Source organism: Herpailurus yagouaroundi, unplaced genomic scaffold, assembly GCF_014898765.1.
Source record: "Herpailurus yagouaroundi ecotype Mexico unplaced genomic scaffold, PumYag 217, whole genome shotgun sequence".
Lineage (NCBI taxonomy): Eukaryota > Metazoa > Chordata > Mammalia > Carnivora > Felidae > Herpailurus > Herpailurus yagouaroundi.
This window is the reverse complement of record NW_024412448.1, coordinates 900,258-913,696: the sequence shown is the minus strand read 5'-3', so window position 1 is coordinate 913,696 and position 13,439 is coordinate 900,258. Positions and strand designations below refer to the sequence as shown.

The window sequence follows — 13,439 nt, the reverse complement described above, 5'->3', positions numbered from 1 at the left end:
AGTGCAGAATCTGCTTGGGATTCTCTCTCCCCTTCTCCCTTTGCCCCCGCCCCCCTCGCTTTCACTCTCTCTCTCAAAATAAATAAAAAAGAAAAAAGAAAAAAGAAAAAAAAAAAAAAAGGCCAAGGCAGGAAGGAGTGCCATCTGGTGGAAAAGACAGTTATGACATCAATCCATTCACAACCAAAATAAATGACACCCCTAATCCATCCTGGTGACATATTCTTATTGTTAGAAATTTCACATACCGAAGGCAGAAATACTCAAAATTCAAGATGTGGAAGATAAAAATATTGTTAAAAGCCAATTAAATGCGCCAGAAAAGATCCGGAGTAGAGGGAGGGTTGGGAGGCATTTGAGGTCTAGGCCACTACCTCAAGATAGTCTGATGCCAGTTCAGGGCAAGAGAGGAAGCCAACGCCAGGACTAAGGCATGGGAGCACAGAAGATTCATGCTGGGGACTGTTTTTAGTCCTTGGAGATGCCACTAACACTCATGATTTTTGGACTTGAGGATCTCTGAGCGGGAGAGCTCTGTCTGACCCCTTCCACACTCAGCCTCCAAAAGAACTATGTCAAGCTACTGTGAGAGTAGGTTCTGTCCTGTTCTCCAAGGGCTCCCTAAGAACAAGAACTGTCTCAGAAAGCTTTTCATTCTACAAGCAGACTAAAAGTTCAAATGACTGAATGAAATACAGTAAAGCACATCAGTCAAGGGGTTAAGTATAAACGTGTCTTTCCAACCTTCATGTGGTTCCAAGAAAGACTGAGCAGAAGACACATCAACAAACTTCCCAATTCTGTCCACCTCACCCCCAGCCCTGGCTGTTCTTCCTCATTCCCAGGGGATTTGCTGTTTTTTCCAGAAGGGCTGACAGTAAAGTACCTGCACCTTTCTCTCCAGCCAACTTCCCCAGGAGGCCTTTGAGCCTTTTGCCTCCCTTCCCTCCACACTGAAGCCCCAGCACTTGGCAGCTCCTCGGGTTCACTTCACGCGTGGGCTCTAAAGGCCCACACACTCCCAACTACTAAGACAGAGGATTCCTGCTACTACTGGCCATTTTCCTTCTGCGAGCCCAAGCAGAGGTATGGCCACCTGTGATCCAGGCCACACGTCCACCCTCCTGCTCGTAGTGCTTGCGTGAGTTAAGCCCGGGTTCCTTACTTGGCACAGAAAGGAGTGACATTTGCTGTGCCTAGGGCTCAATATTCTCTTCTTTCTGCATGCTGATGCCCAAACTTCCTTTCCTGGTGAAATGTGTTATCTGCATCATCCACAACTTTTCACGGGTTTTATTCCAATGGTCGCCACAGTTCTATCCAAACACAGAACCAGTTCAAATTTGAACTGTATTTTTGGACATACTACCATTTTGATTACAATTTGGGACCATTTTCTAGAGTTTCACTACGTTGCCTTGAAGGCTTCAGTTGGTTTCAAAGCAGTTTTTAATCACAAAAGTCGGCCCATGTTTCCCAGGCCTAGAGTGATGGAATTAAGACTTCCTCTTTGAAAGAGAAATGTTTCCTAAAGACCGCGTTCTTAACAAGCACAGTTATACTGATGCCCAGTGCATAGCACAGTAAGCCTACTTGCGGGGGACGGGGAATGAGATCTTAGCCATCATCACAATAGGTCAGGGAGCATGACAGGAAATGTCTTTAATTACTCTGAGCTGCTACTGGGAAGGAACTATCAGAAGGATACACCCCGAAAGACCATTCTGTTTACCCAAGAGTGGATGGGTACCAGCCGGAGGAAGTAAGAGTTAGGTGCAGCTTCTCCAACAGCTGGGGAGACCTCACTTTGACCTAGATGACTAAAGAGTACAAATGGCAGCCCTTAGGGCTTCCTGATTCTAGAAATATTCCCACGTCTAACCCACCTGCAGGGACAGTGACCCCACCAAGCTCACCTGGCTGTAGAGCACAGGCAGGTGGCTACACTCAGCCAGGCCTCTCCCCTTTCTAGTCTGGAGATAAGGCACTATCTGTGCTTCTGGAAATCCAAACTGCCTCAGGACTTCCTCATTCCATGGTGACCTCCAGGCTTCTTTAGAAAGCTAGTTTCATCCCAGAATATTTACACGTGGTTGCAGGGTGTGTTAGTGGGGCCAATCTTGACCAGACACAGGAACTGAGACATAATGTTACAATGCCTTGTTCGCATCCAGCCACCCCACCACAGCCAACACCAAATACCTTTGGGTCATCAGCCTCAGGTTTTTCAGTCTCTGAATCGTCATCTTCCTACAAGACAAAGAATTTAGAGGATTAAGCTTAAAGGAGTGGGCCTGAGGGTTCTCACATGCATAACTAGGGGCTGGAATAACTTACCCAGCCTGGGCCATCCCGCCAAGAACCCCTCCCCTGCCCTATGACCCAGAACTAGATAGAGAAAGAGAAGGGGAGAAGGAGATGTTCCGGGGGTGGGGAGGGAGGACATTAGCAGCTCAAAGTCGTTACTCCAGCAGTGTCACAGTCTACAGCGATGAAAATGCCCGAGATTAAAAATCACATATATAAAAATGGAAAAAGGCGGTCATGTTTCAGAAAAGAAGACCAGGCCCCACAGGATAAAAAGGGCACAGTGTTTTCAATGAAGTATCAATTATTTAAAACCAGGAACGTGAACCTTTCTTCCTTCTTTGACTTTCACACACACAAATACATTGGACTCAGATCTACCGTGACACTGTTCACGGTCGGAGTGCCATGACCCACGTATAACTACACCCCGGCACTCCAGCCCAGGAACATTCACAGCTACATGAACAGCAGGAAGACAGGCATCAAATGACCAGGGCAAGTGACCCAGGGAAGGACTAAAGAGCAACAGCCAGCCTTTCCTGGGTCTCAGCTGAGCAGACCCTGCCTCCATCCAGGCTCTCACAGAACTGCCACTGACCCGTTCTCCCCAGTCTTGTTCCTGATCCAAACAGCTTGCCTGACACAAAGCACCATGTGAACAAGGCATTCTCCAAAGCGTGCACTGGCCTCACACAAGCTAGCCCACCATTCCACTGAATGCCAGTGAAGGTCAACGATCAGCTACCCTATTAGGTAGCTATATCCACATCTGCTCCCAGAACACCCCAATGCACAAAAGCCTTTTAAGTTAACACCCAGGAAAAAAAATTAAGTTTCATTTGAAATTGCTTTTTTCAATCGAGCTACACCTTAACCCAAGCATAAATAGCGCCCCAGATGTTAACATAAACATCACCCGCGAGACTCGAACAGATTATACTGATGAGTTTGAGACTGAATTGTCCTGTCAGGTGCCAGTGAGTCCAAGGGTTTAAATGCAATCTCCATGATTTCCTTAAAATGAAATCAGTCACACCAAATAATCAGAGAAGTAGCTCAGCCAAAGACAATCACATTTTAGAACGTCTATACTGGAATTTGATGAGAGGACTTTACTAGGATATGAAATAAAGTGTAAATATGATGAAAATTCTAAGCAAAGCCAATGTGGAACAACACTTCAGAAACACATCATGCAAAATTATTGAAGAAAACAGTTATGGTGTTAAGCCAGTATGTGTGCATGTGAGAAAGTCAGGAAAAGAAAACAATTTACAAAGCTTTTCTAAACAATTTTTTAGTCAATTCTGAATTATCAGCATTAATGGTGGGGCTAAGGGCACGAAAATATCTTCCAAAAGAGCATCAAATACAAAACGCATTTTTGTTTCATTAGAAAGCATTTTAACGCGAACAATTACATATCAATGCATAAGAAAGCTTTCAAACAAATAATAAAGTACACTGTTTCAATTAACGGTGTTGCTAAAGAGCCAGACTCTATATCCAGATTTCACTTAGTATATCTTTGTGCTAAGCCCCCGCTTGAACCCTTGTTTTCTCTCTCCTTTTAAATTCTGGCTCATGAGGTTCAGGTGATAGTATATCAACAGGCTTTCCGGTTAATTAAGACAGCTTTCTTTGTTGCCAGAACATATTAAATGTCAGGCAAGATTTGTGCTCAAGAACCAAAGGCACTCTGATAAAAAGTGCCAAGTAAGATGCCAAGAAAGAAGTTCAGAAGGATCAAACCAAAAATAAAAAGCTAAACAGTTTTCCTTCCTCATCTTTTTAATAAGCTGAAAGATTTAAACCAAGATTAAAAATAACGCAGAGGTTTTTGCAGATATAAATAACAAATCGGTCAGGAGGAATGTGTTGTCACAAATGGAAAAAATTATCTTAGCAAAGAAAATGAACACGAAACATTCTTTGATATCTGGGTTAAACAGAATAGTCCACTGTCTTTTCCCCCCAATTTCAATTCAAAAGTTAATACAAAATGGCCCAGATGAAAACAAATTTCGTTTTCAGTTTTCAACTGATACCAAACAAAAAAAAGGGGGGGAGGAGGGGAAGAGGGGGAAATGACGTTGGCCATGGAATGGAACACTGTCGGTACAGTTGAGAAAGTTTCTGACAAACGAAATGGTGCTTCGAACAACTCTGGATTTGGGAAGAGACTGACTTACCGACTGTTTGCTATTCTCATCCTCCTCCTCTTCATAACCATCTTCATCACCTCCAAGGCGAGAAAAGTCATCCTCTCCATAGGCCTCAGATACTAAGCCACCTTTTTCCTCTGAAAGAGGGAAAAAGAAAAATGAATAAATGCATACAAAAATGAAAGACAACCTTTCAGTGGTTTGAATGGCCAGAACTCTCTCTGAAGATCAAAGGGGAGCCTAAATCTCCCGTGAATAGGCCCAGAAACTGCCTTCAGAAAGAGCACAACAGATAAAGTCATTAAAAGAACATGGAAGAAAACCAACTACTAAACCCTTTCTCTCATGCTTTTCTTTTTTTAAGTTTATTTATTTTGAGAGTCAGGGTGGAGGAGGGGCAGAGGGAGAGAACCCCAGGCAGGCTTTGTGCTGTCAGCGCAGAGCCTGATGCAGGGCTCAAGCTCATGAACCGTGAGATCGTGACCTGAGCTGAAACCAAGAGTTGGATCCTTAACCGACTGAGCCACCCAGGCACCCCCTTTCTCTCATGCTTCTAATCCACCTCTTCAGTATGACAACTGAAGGCTTCTCTTCTCTGAACTATTACTGCACATTGTTTAAAAACCTCTTTATCTTAACTTTTTTTAAATTTATTTTTTCTTTAGGGTGAGAGACAGCAAGGGAGGGGCAGAAGGAGAGAGAATCTTAAGCTTACACAGGGCTCGAGCTTATGACCCTGATACCATGACCTGAGCTGAAATCAAGAGTAGATGCTTAATCGACTGAGCCACTCAGGGGCCTGGAAAACCTTTTTTTTTTTTTTTAATTAAAAAAATTTTTCTTAAATGTTTTTATTTATTTTTGAGACAGAGAGACAGAGCATGAGCAGGGGAGGGGCAGAGTGAGGGAGACACAGAATCCAAAGCAGGCTCCAGGCTCTGAGCTGTCAGCACAGAGCCCGACGCGGGGCTCGAACCCACGTACCATGAGATCATGACCTGAGTCGAAGTCGGGTGCTTAACCGACTGAGCCACCCAGGCGCCCCTGGAAAACCTCTTTTGATATGTGTATCTCTACCTTGTATCCGAGGCACCAGAACTTGTCTTCTTATACAAGATAAAGACTCTGTTGCCATCATTTTTGTGTTCTTTAGGAACAGGAATTTTAACTGGGGGCACTGAGAGGAGTTCCCAATCATACCTACTTGAGAAGCAAAGTCTTCTATGTTTAAACCAAAACAAACAACAACAAGAAAAATACAAAATGCTACAATTACTGGGAAACCACCAGAGAACCTCTTGACTGGAAGAGGGCATGCAAAACTGAGAGAAGCTAACCTCCAGATGAGGAAAGGAAGTCCCAGATATGTTAGGTAGCTTGCTGCCCTTTCTATGATGCCAAAGAAATCTGTTCCCATTTCCTAACATTGTGATTCTCAACCTGAGTAGGGCAACAAAATCACTGATGGGCTTCAACAGCCTACAAAGTACTGGAATCACTGAAGAGTATTAAAAAGCTACAAAATGCCCAGATCCTACCCCAAATCTACAAATTACTCTCGCCAGCGAGACCAGATTTTTAAAAGGTCCAGTATGAGCCTAGGGCACATTCCTAATGCAAAGTTATAAACTTAACAAGACACAACCTTTACCACCCTCCAGGTACGTTCTACGCATCGCTCCCCCCATTACACAACGAGCCCAGAAGGAACAGGTGGTGGATCCGTAGCTTTGGATCCTCTCCATCTTTCGCCCATCCCTATGCCCAACACGATGCCCGGCATGGAGAAGACTTTCATTAAGTTACGGCAGAATAACCGAATCAACGGAAGGAGATGGTCCATTCTTACTCCAGGGCGTCCACTCTGTCCCAACCAGGGTCTCGATCGCGCTTCGGGGCTCCGGGGCTCCGGGGCCCGATACCTGGGGCACAATGACCATCTCTTCCCCTCCCGCCCTGCTAGGTGAGCAGCTTTCCGAGCAGACACCTGATTCTCCCCTTCCAGCTCCCTACTCAGGCCTCACCAGCCGCGCTGCCCGCTGTTTCGACGCCAGCCTCGCCGTCGGACTCGGGCTCTGAATCTTCCGCGTAAACTGCCAGAGACGACAGAACATTCTTCTTCCCCGCCATCTTACTCCCGGCGCGCCTCAGTCTTATGACTCAAAGAAGCCGACTTCCGTGCGGAAAGGCGACTTTTTCCTATCCCAGGAGAACCCGCGTCGGTTCCTGACCAGAAACCAATCAAAACGGCCGTTTCTTGGCCTGGCCCCGCCCCTCCCGCCAGGCTGCCGTGACATCATCACTGCGCGACGGATGTAAGGTTGTGTGGGTTTTAGCTGACACTGAATCCCCAGCCTTTTGGCTTCTGAGTTTGGGGTGGTATATGGGGGTCTTCGAGTAGCTCCCGACCAGCGGGCAGCAGCGGCCCGGCAAGAGTCCTTCGCTCCGGGGTGGCCCACCGCCAGCTCTGATATCTTGGGGTGAAGAGAGGGAGGGTTCGGCTGGGGAAGGGAGAAAAGAGCTAACGGGGGTTTAACAGAGGAAGAAAAGCGATGAGCTCTCTCCTCCAGGAGGTGGGAAGAAGGGGTCGGGGTAGAATTGCCGTGATAGCAGCACTTATAAAAGGAGCAGAAGGTGGATCTTAGAAAAACAATTCCATCTTCTCCAAAGGATTCCAAAGACATTTGTGTTTCTTCTCGTGATCTGATTTCTAGCTCCGTGCCATACCGCGGAATAGCATAGTTCAATGTTTTTTATTTTCCTCAGCATAGAAGTGGACATGTTAATTGCCCAGGAATATGTTGCTTGAGGGTGTTCACCTGGAGCTATGTTACTTGGAAATAATATACTGCTTGGGAGTAATAAAGCAAATTTTACTTAGAGAAAAATAAGCAGTATTTTAAAAGCAGAACAGGGGGTTTTCATCGCAACCATATGCCTTAACTTTTGGCCACTGTCTGTCGCTAAGATGAGCACCCACCCTTCTTTTGACCCTGAACGTCGAGTCCGGAGCACGTTGAAGAAGGTCTTTGGGTTTGACTCTTTTAAGACACCATTACAGGAGAGTGCGACCATGGCTGTAGTGAAAGGTAACATTGCTAAAACTACCTGTGTTTACATTTGTGCTGGCTATACTGTAGCATTGCCATGGAGGGTGCCAACACTCTTTCTGACCCTTCCTACCTCCCCACTCTTGGTCCATAATTATTGCTGGAAATCTTGTAGATTTGTCACTTTTAAGCGGTTTTATTGGCAGAATCACCCAGCTGTTCTGGTTCTTACATTTCATAGCTAGAGCTGCAGATTGTCTTTGAAAGCAGTTCATAGATTTCAGTTCATGTTCGTTTGTGTGTAGGCAGTAGTGGGAGTGGCAGGAATGGCCTAATCCAGTCTTTGACCTTCTAAACCCTTTGTTGAAGATTGAGTGGTCTCCGTCCCAAATAGAGAAGGAAGGAGTAATAATATTATAAATCTGATACATATTGACAATGGAGGTTATCAAGAGGGTAGTAACAATGTAACATTAATTACATTGTAACGTTTATAAGCAAGTCTTTTTTTAATTTTTAAAAACGTTTTATTTATTTTTGAGAGAGAGAGAGAGAGAGAGAGAGAGAGCAAGTGGGGGAGGGGCAGAGAAAGAGGGAGACACAGAATCTGAAGCAGGTTCCAGGCTCTGAGCTGTCAGTACAGAGCCTGATGCGGGGCTCGAACCCACAAACTGTGACCTGAGCCAAAGTTGGACGCTTACCTGACTGAGCCACCCAGGCGTCCCTATGCAAAAGTCTTCTAAGTGATGTGGCTTCCATGTCTCCACAGGTATACCCACTCCATCTAGAAGTATTCAACTTTCATGGCTGTTTAATTCAATCATCCATATCCCAACAGACTCAGACTTTTCACCCTTATGGTTGTCATTGCCATTACTAGAAATGGTTTGTGCCCATTTCCAAATCTCTCTGGATCTCTGCCCTTAGCACAAGAAAGATGGGAAGGAAATTAGCATTATTACCTTTACATGTGCCACTCTGCTAGGCGCTTTCCCTACAGTCTCATTTAGTTTTCAGCAGCCTTGACAAGGAAAAAGATAAAAGGCAGGAAGCATTTAGATATCATTATCTTGCATTTTTTCAGGTGACAAGGATGTGTTTGTGTGCATGCCCACAGGGGCAGGAAAATCCCTCTGCTATCAGCTTCCTGCTGTGTTGGCCAAAGGCATCACCATTGTAATCTCTCCACTCATTGCTTTGATTCAGGTGAGCCTTAGGGGAATGAAGATAGTAACCCAAAAAGTTTAGGGGAAGGTGGGCCTTTTTGTTTGTTTGGTTTTGGTTTTGGTTTGGTTTGGTTTTCCCGCTGGGAATGTCATGTCTCATTTGTTTGGTCTTTTGCCTTTTATTTCCTTTGATTTGCCTATTTCCCTTTCTATGTCGGGTTTCTGAATTGTCCAAATGTGTCATCATCGCCACTAGTGCATACCACTCTGGCAGGTTATGAATGAGTTTTCTGTATTTTGATGGCCCAGAGCCTCTCCTTCGTTACCTTTCACCCAGAGGAGTGTGGAAATGTATCTGTATACACATAGACACTGTGTCATGTACACACATGGGCACTCTTGACAGGATAGAAGATGCAGACGGGTAGAGAGCTAAAATGATATAAACTGATTGGGATGTTGTCAGCATCTGCTCTGCCCCTCTGGCTATATTTAAGGCTTGCAGATGGGCTGATAGAATCAGAAATGAGGAAGTGTGGCTATGTGGTTAAGAGTCATCCACCATGAAGAGAAACGGAATAACAGTGCTTTGTGCTTTGTGAGTTTCACGAGGTCTCAGGCTTTGTGCTAAGTGCCTTACGTGCATTCGCTTCACCTTTGCAGTGTAAAATTTCACTTAATGCTAACAACTATCCTATTAGATAGTTACCAGTTTTACAAGAGGGAGGGATGGGGAGAGAGAGAGAGAACTGAGTCTCAGAGGCTAAGAGCCAGTCAAAGAGCATGTGGCGATTAAGTGAGCCAGGAATGAGCCAGGTCTGTCTGTCTCCAGAGCCTGTGCTGTCACCCAATTCACCCTCTGAACTTTTTGTATGCAGAGAGAAGACCTTGGAGGTTGGGGGGAGGGCATTTATGGCTGGGAAATGCCCAGTGAGTCAAGATGACATTTACCACTGTGTCCTCCCCTCTGTGGCCTGTTTCCCTTCTACCCTCAGGACCAGGTGGACCACTTGCTGGCCCTGAAGGTACGAGTGAGTTCTCTGAACTCAAAGCTCTCAGCACAGGAAAAGAAGGAGCTGCTCTCGGACCTGGAGCAAGAAAAGCCACAGACCAAACTTCTGTACATCACACCGGAGATGGCGGCTTCAGCCTCCTTCCAGCCTACCCTGAACTCACTGCTGTCCCGCCACCTGCTCTCCTACCTGGTGGTGGATGAAGCTCATTGCGTTTCCCAGTGGGGGCATGACTTCCGTCCTGACTACTTGCGTCTGGGTACCCTCCGTTCCCGCCTGGCACATGCCCCTTGTGTGGCTCTGACTGCCACAGCCACCCCACAGGTCCAAGAGGATGTGTTTGCTGCCCTGCACCTGAAGCAACCGGTTGCCACTTTCAAGACTCCCTGCTTTCGGGCCAACCTCTTCTATGATGTGCAGTTCAAAGAACTGCTTTCTGATCCCTATGGAAACCTGAAGGACTTCTGTCTTAAGGCTCTTGGACAGAAGACTGCTAAAGGGGTGAGGGCCCTGAGGGTGGGGGGGGGGGGGAGAGGGGGGGCCAAGATGCCTCGAGAGCCCCGAGCTGGTATCTTGCAGTGTAGAGGTGGATGTTGGTTTTCTGGGACCTTTGCTTTTTCTCGCTGCTTTAGCCAGAACTAGCTGCCGCCTCTTAAAACTTGTACTCTGAGAGTTGTTCCTTTGGTTTCCTGGCATTATTCCTCTTAATGGAGTCCCCTTGTCCTGACATTCTCCTGTGGGAGGTGAGCAGCCAACCCTGAGTGAGGCCTTTGCAGACGTATCCAAGGCTTCAGGACAAGAAGCAGAGGAGTTAGATGGGTTATGGTTTTGAGCTGCTTGATTACAAAGTGGCAGAGCCCTGCTGGTGGCCTGCCTCAGAGGAGCCTGTGAGACTGACATGAGAAAGAGGGAAACCTTCTTCTTCTTCTTTTTTTAAAGTTTATTTACTTTTGAGAGAGAGAGAGAGAGAGAGAGAGAGAGAGAGAGAGAGAGAGAGAGAAGGGGAAGGACAGAGAGAGAGGGGGAGAAAGAGAATCCCAAGCAGTCTCTGTGAAGCAGGCTCTGAGGGGCTCGAACTCACGAACTGTGAGATCATGACCTGAGCTGAAATCAAGAGTCAGATGCTTAACCAACTGAGTCACCCAGGCACTCCAGAGCAAAAGCTTCTTTTAAAGCAGTCCACAATATAATGGGCAGATTGTTCTTTCTTCTCAATGCTGTCTTCCCATGTCTCCTCATTCAGTCACTCTCTGGCTGCGGCATTGTCTACTGCAGGACCAGAGAGGCTTGCGAGCAGCTGGCAACAGAGCTCAGTTACAGGGGTGTGAATGCCAAGGCATACCACGCAGGTAAGGGGCGCCTGGGCCATGTGCTCCTCTTCCCTCTCAGAGGCCTCTCAGTGGGTCTCTTGTTCTTTAAAGATCCTGAATAATCAGATGGTCCGTCATCTTTTTCCAGATACCCAGACAGAGCTAAAGCAATTCACTTACGTCCACAAAAAGGAGTCTAGACACAAATAAGATCTAAAATGAGGACTGTGACTCCTGAAGTCCTTTTCTCACCCTGAGCCCTCCCAGCAGCAAGTGATGAGTTTTTCTAAGTCTAGGTATTGGTGTTGTAGAGAGAGAGCACAGGTTTTAAAGGCCAGTGGACTGAGGTTTGAATCTTGACTTAACACTTACTGAGCACTGTGTGCCACACAGCTGGTAAGTGATGGACTGAAGGTGTGTGTGCAGCACCCAGGGCAGGGTCAAGCCCAAGGTAGATCCCAAGGAAGATGTGGGTTCCCTCTGACACCTTGCCCTCATTTACAGGGCTGAAGCCTTCTGAGAGAACATTGGTGCAGAACGACTGGATGGAGGAGAAGGTTCCTGTCATTGTTGCAACCATTAGTTTTGGAATGGGAGTGGATAAAGCCAATGTCAGGTGAGGGATGCTTCTTGCCTTTCTTTCCCAGTCAAGGCCCTGGCTCAGGTGGGTTGCCTGGTGCTGTGCCTCAAGGAGCAAGTCCATAGGCTCCTTCTAGGGCCCCAGGAGAGAGTCCCTGGTGCACAGCCCACATGGTGACAGGTGCTGTGCAGCCTACTCCCAGGTGACTGCATCGCAGGGTTCTGTCATCCCCCAGGAGAGGGCGGCACACAGGCCATCAGGCCCATCCGTAATGCAGCATGTGCATCTAGCACATGGTCCCTGTGAGGGGGTGGAATGAACTGTCTTAAGCTGCTCCCTGTGGGATATCAAAGTCAGTGTCTTATTCCCAGCCTTCCTTGTTACTGCTTTTCGACAGTCTAGAAGAGATGGGTGGGGCTCACCCCAGCCAGCCTTCTAGTACCACCCTGGCAACTCTTGGGGAGTCTTTATCTCTAGCCCCCCCAACCTTCCAGAGACATTTTGTGCTACAGCCTAAAGCCGTCTGCTCTCATTAACACCAACAATAATGCTTTGTATGATGTACAGAGCACTTGGGCATACATGATCTCATTAAGACTCACAGGGACTCTGAGTTGGTCAGTGGAGGAATGAGTCTGTGCCCTTACATTTGAGAGAACACAGGCTTTGGAATCTGAGTTTGGACCCTGGGGCTGCGGTGGCTTGTTGGGGGCCAATTTTGAAGTCAGGCACCCCTAGGCCCAAATCTTAACCCCTGCTGTCCCCTTGCTATTTGACCTTGTATACATTTTCCTGAATCTCAAGTTCATTGTCTATAAAACAGGGTTACCTCACCTTATAGTAACTGTAAAATTAAATGAGACAAATGGGTAAACTGGCTCATAGTAGGTGTTTAATAATATCATCCCTTTCTCTCTTCAAAGAGGTTAAAGGATTACTCGAGGTTGGGCAGCTCATTAGTGGCCTACTCTTGTTGCTTTAAGCCCAGTGCTTTTGCCTCTGGGCCTCTGTGAGTGTTTTTGGTTTCTCATGTGCTGGAATTGCCCCCCTTAACTCTGCTGTGGCCTCTAACCTGAGCCGTTCCACGGCCAGGAGGCCTGCTGATGGGGTGCAGGGGTCTTGGCCACATTTACTTGGAAGCTGCTAGCCTCCCTGCTCCTGGTCACTGTGGAGACCTCTTCCCCTCGTCTCTTCTGCCACAGCTCATGCCGCTCATCCCTTTGGATCCTACAGGTTTGTTGCCCACTGGAATATTGCCAAGTCTATGGCTGGGTACTACCAAGAGTCTGGCCGGGCTGGCAGGGATGGGAAGCCTTCCTGGTGCCGTCTCTATTACTCCAGGAATGACAGGGACCAAGTCAGTTTTCTGATCAGAAAGGAAGTCGCAAAACTCCAGGTAGGTCCTGGGCAGCCTGGACCCTTTTCATCCAAACCCCCCACTCTCCAGTTTCATGTAGCTTATTATTATTTTTTTTTTCAACGTTTATTTATTTTGGGGACAGAGAGAGACAGAGCGTGAACGGGGGAGGGGCAGAGAGAGAGGGAGACACAGAATCGGAAACAGGCTCCAGGCTCTGAGCCATCAGCCCAGAGCCTGACGCGGGGCTCGAACTCCCGGACCGCGAGATCGTGACCTGGCTGAAGTCGGACGCTCAACCGACTGCGCCACCCAGGCACCCCTCATGTAGCTTATTTTTGAACCCAGGTAGAGCTTGTGTAAGCTACAGGGGTGCTCCTGGGGTTAGAAGGTATAGCGGGGGGTGGGGGTGGGGGTGGGGGAATGGTATACTGGTGAATAGACAGCTTGCAACAGCTAGGTTAGACCTTTCCATTTATATGTGCAGT

The 13,439-nt window shown here is 47.0% G+C and overlaps 2 protein-coding genes across 5 annotated transcripts in view; one reads left to right on the top strand and one right to left on the bottom strand.

The window, feature by feature from the left end:
• SAP30BP (SAP30 binding protein) overlaps positions 1-6,656 on the bottom strand; it is a 36,794-nt gene extending 30,138 nt beyond the window's left edge. Inside the window, exons 1-3 of one of the 3 annotated variants that reach the window (XM_040456410.1) lie at positions 6,500-6,656; positions 4,503-4,612; positions 2,203-2,250 (exon numbers count right to left, since the gene is read on the bottom strand). In XM_040456410.1, the coding sequence (XP_040312344.1) occupies positions 2,203-2,250; positions 4,503-4,612; positions 6,500-6,605 (264 nt within the window). In that variant the 5' untranslated portion in view covers positions 6,606-6,656. The remainder of the gene's footprint in view (positions 1-2,202; positions 2,251-4,502; positions 4,613-6,499) is intronic. The other 2 variants (XM_040456411.1, XM_040456412.1) reach the window with 2 other exon arrangements.
• A 106-nt stretch (positions 6,657-6,762) lies between these two features.
• Positions 6,763-13,439, top strand: part of RECQL5 (RecQ like helicase 5) — a 35,637-nt gene continuing 28,960 nt past the window's right edge. Inside the window, exons 1-7 of one of the 2 annotated variants that reach the window (XM_040456408.1) lie at positions 6,763-6,945; positions 7,430-7,564; positions 8,610-8,731; positions 9,687-10,205; positions 10,948-11,053; positions 11,519-11,630; positions 12,828-12,990. In XM_040456408.1, the coding sequence (XP_040312342.1) occupies positions 7,444-7,564; positions 8,610-8,731; positions 9,687-10,205; positions 10,948-11,053; positions 11,519-11,630; positions 12,828-12,990 (1,143 nt within the window). In that variant the 5' untranslated portion in view covers positions 6,763-6,945; positions 7,430-7,443. Of the gene's footprint in view, positions 6,946-7,016; positions 7,565-8,609; positions 8,732-9,686; positions 10,206-10,947; positions 11,054-11,518; positions 11,631-12,827; positions 12,991-13,439 lie in introns of those variants that run through there. The other variant, XM_040456409.1, reaches the window with a different exon arrangement.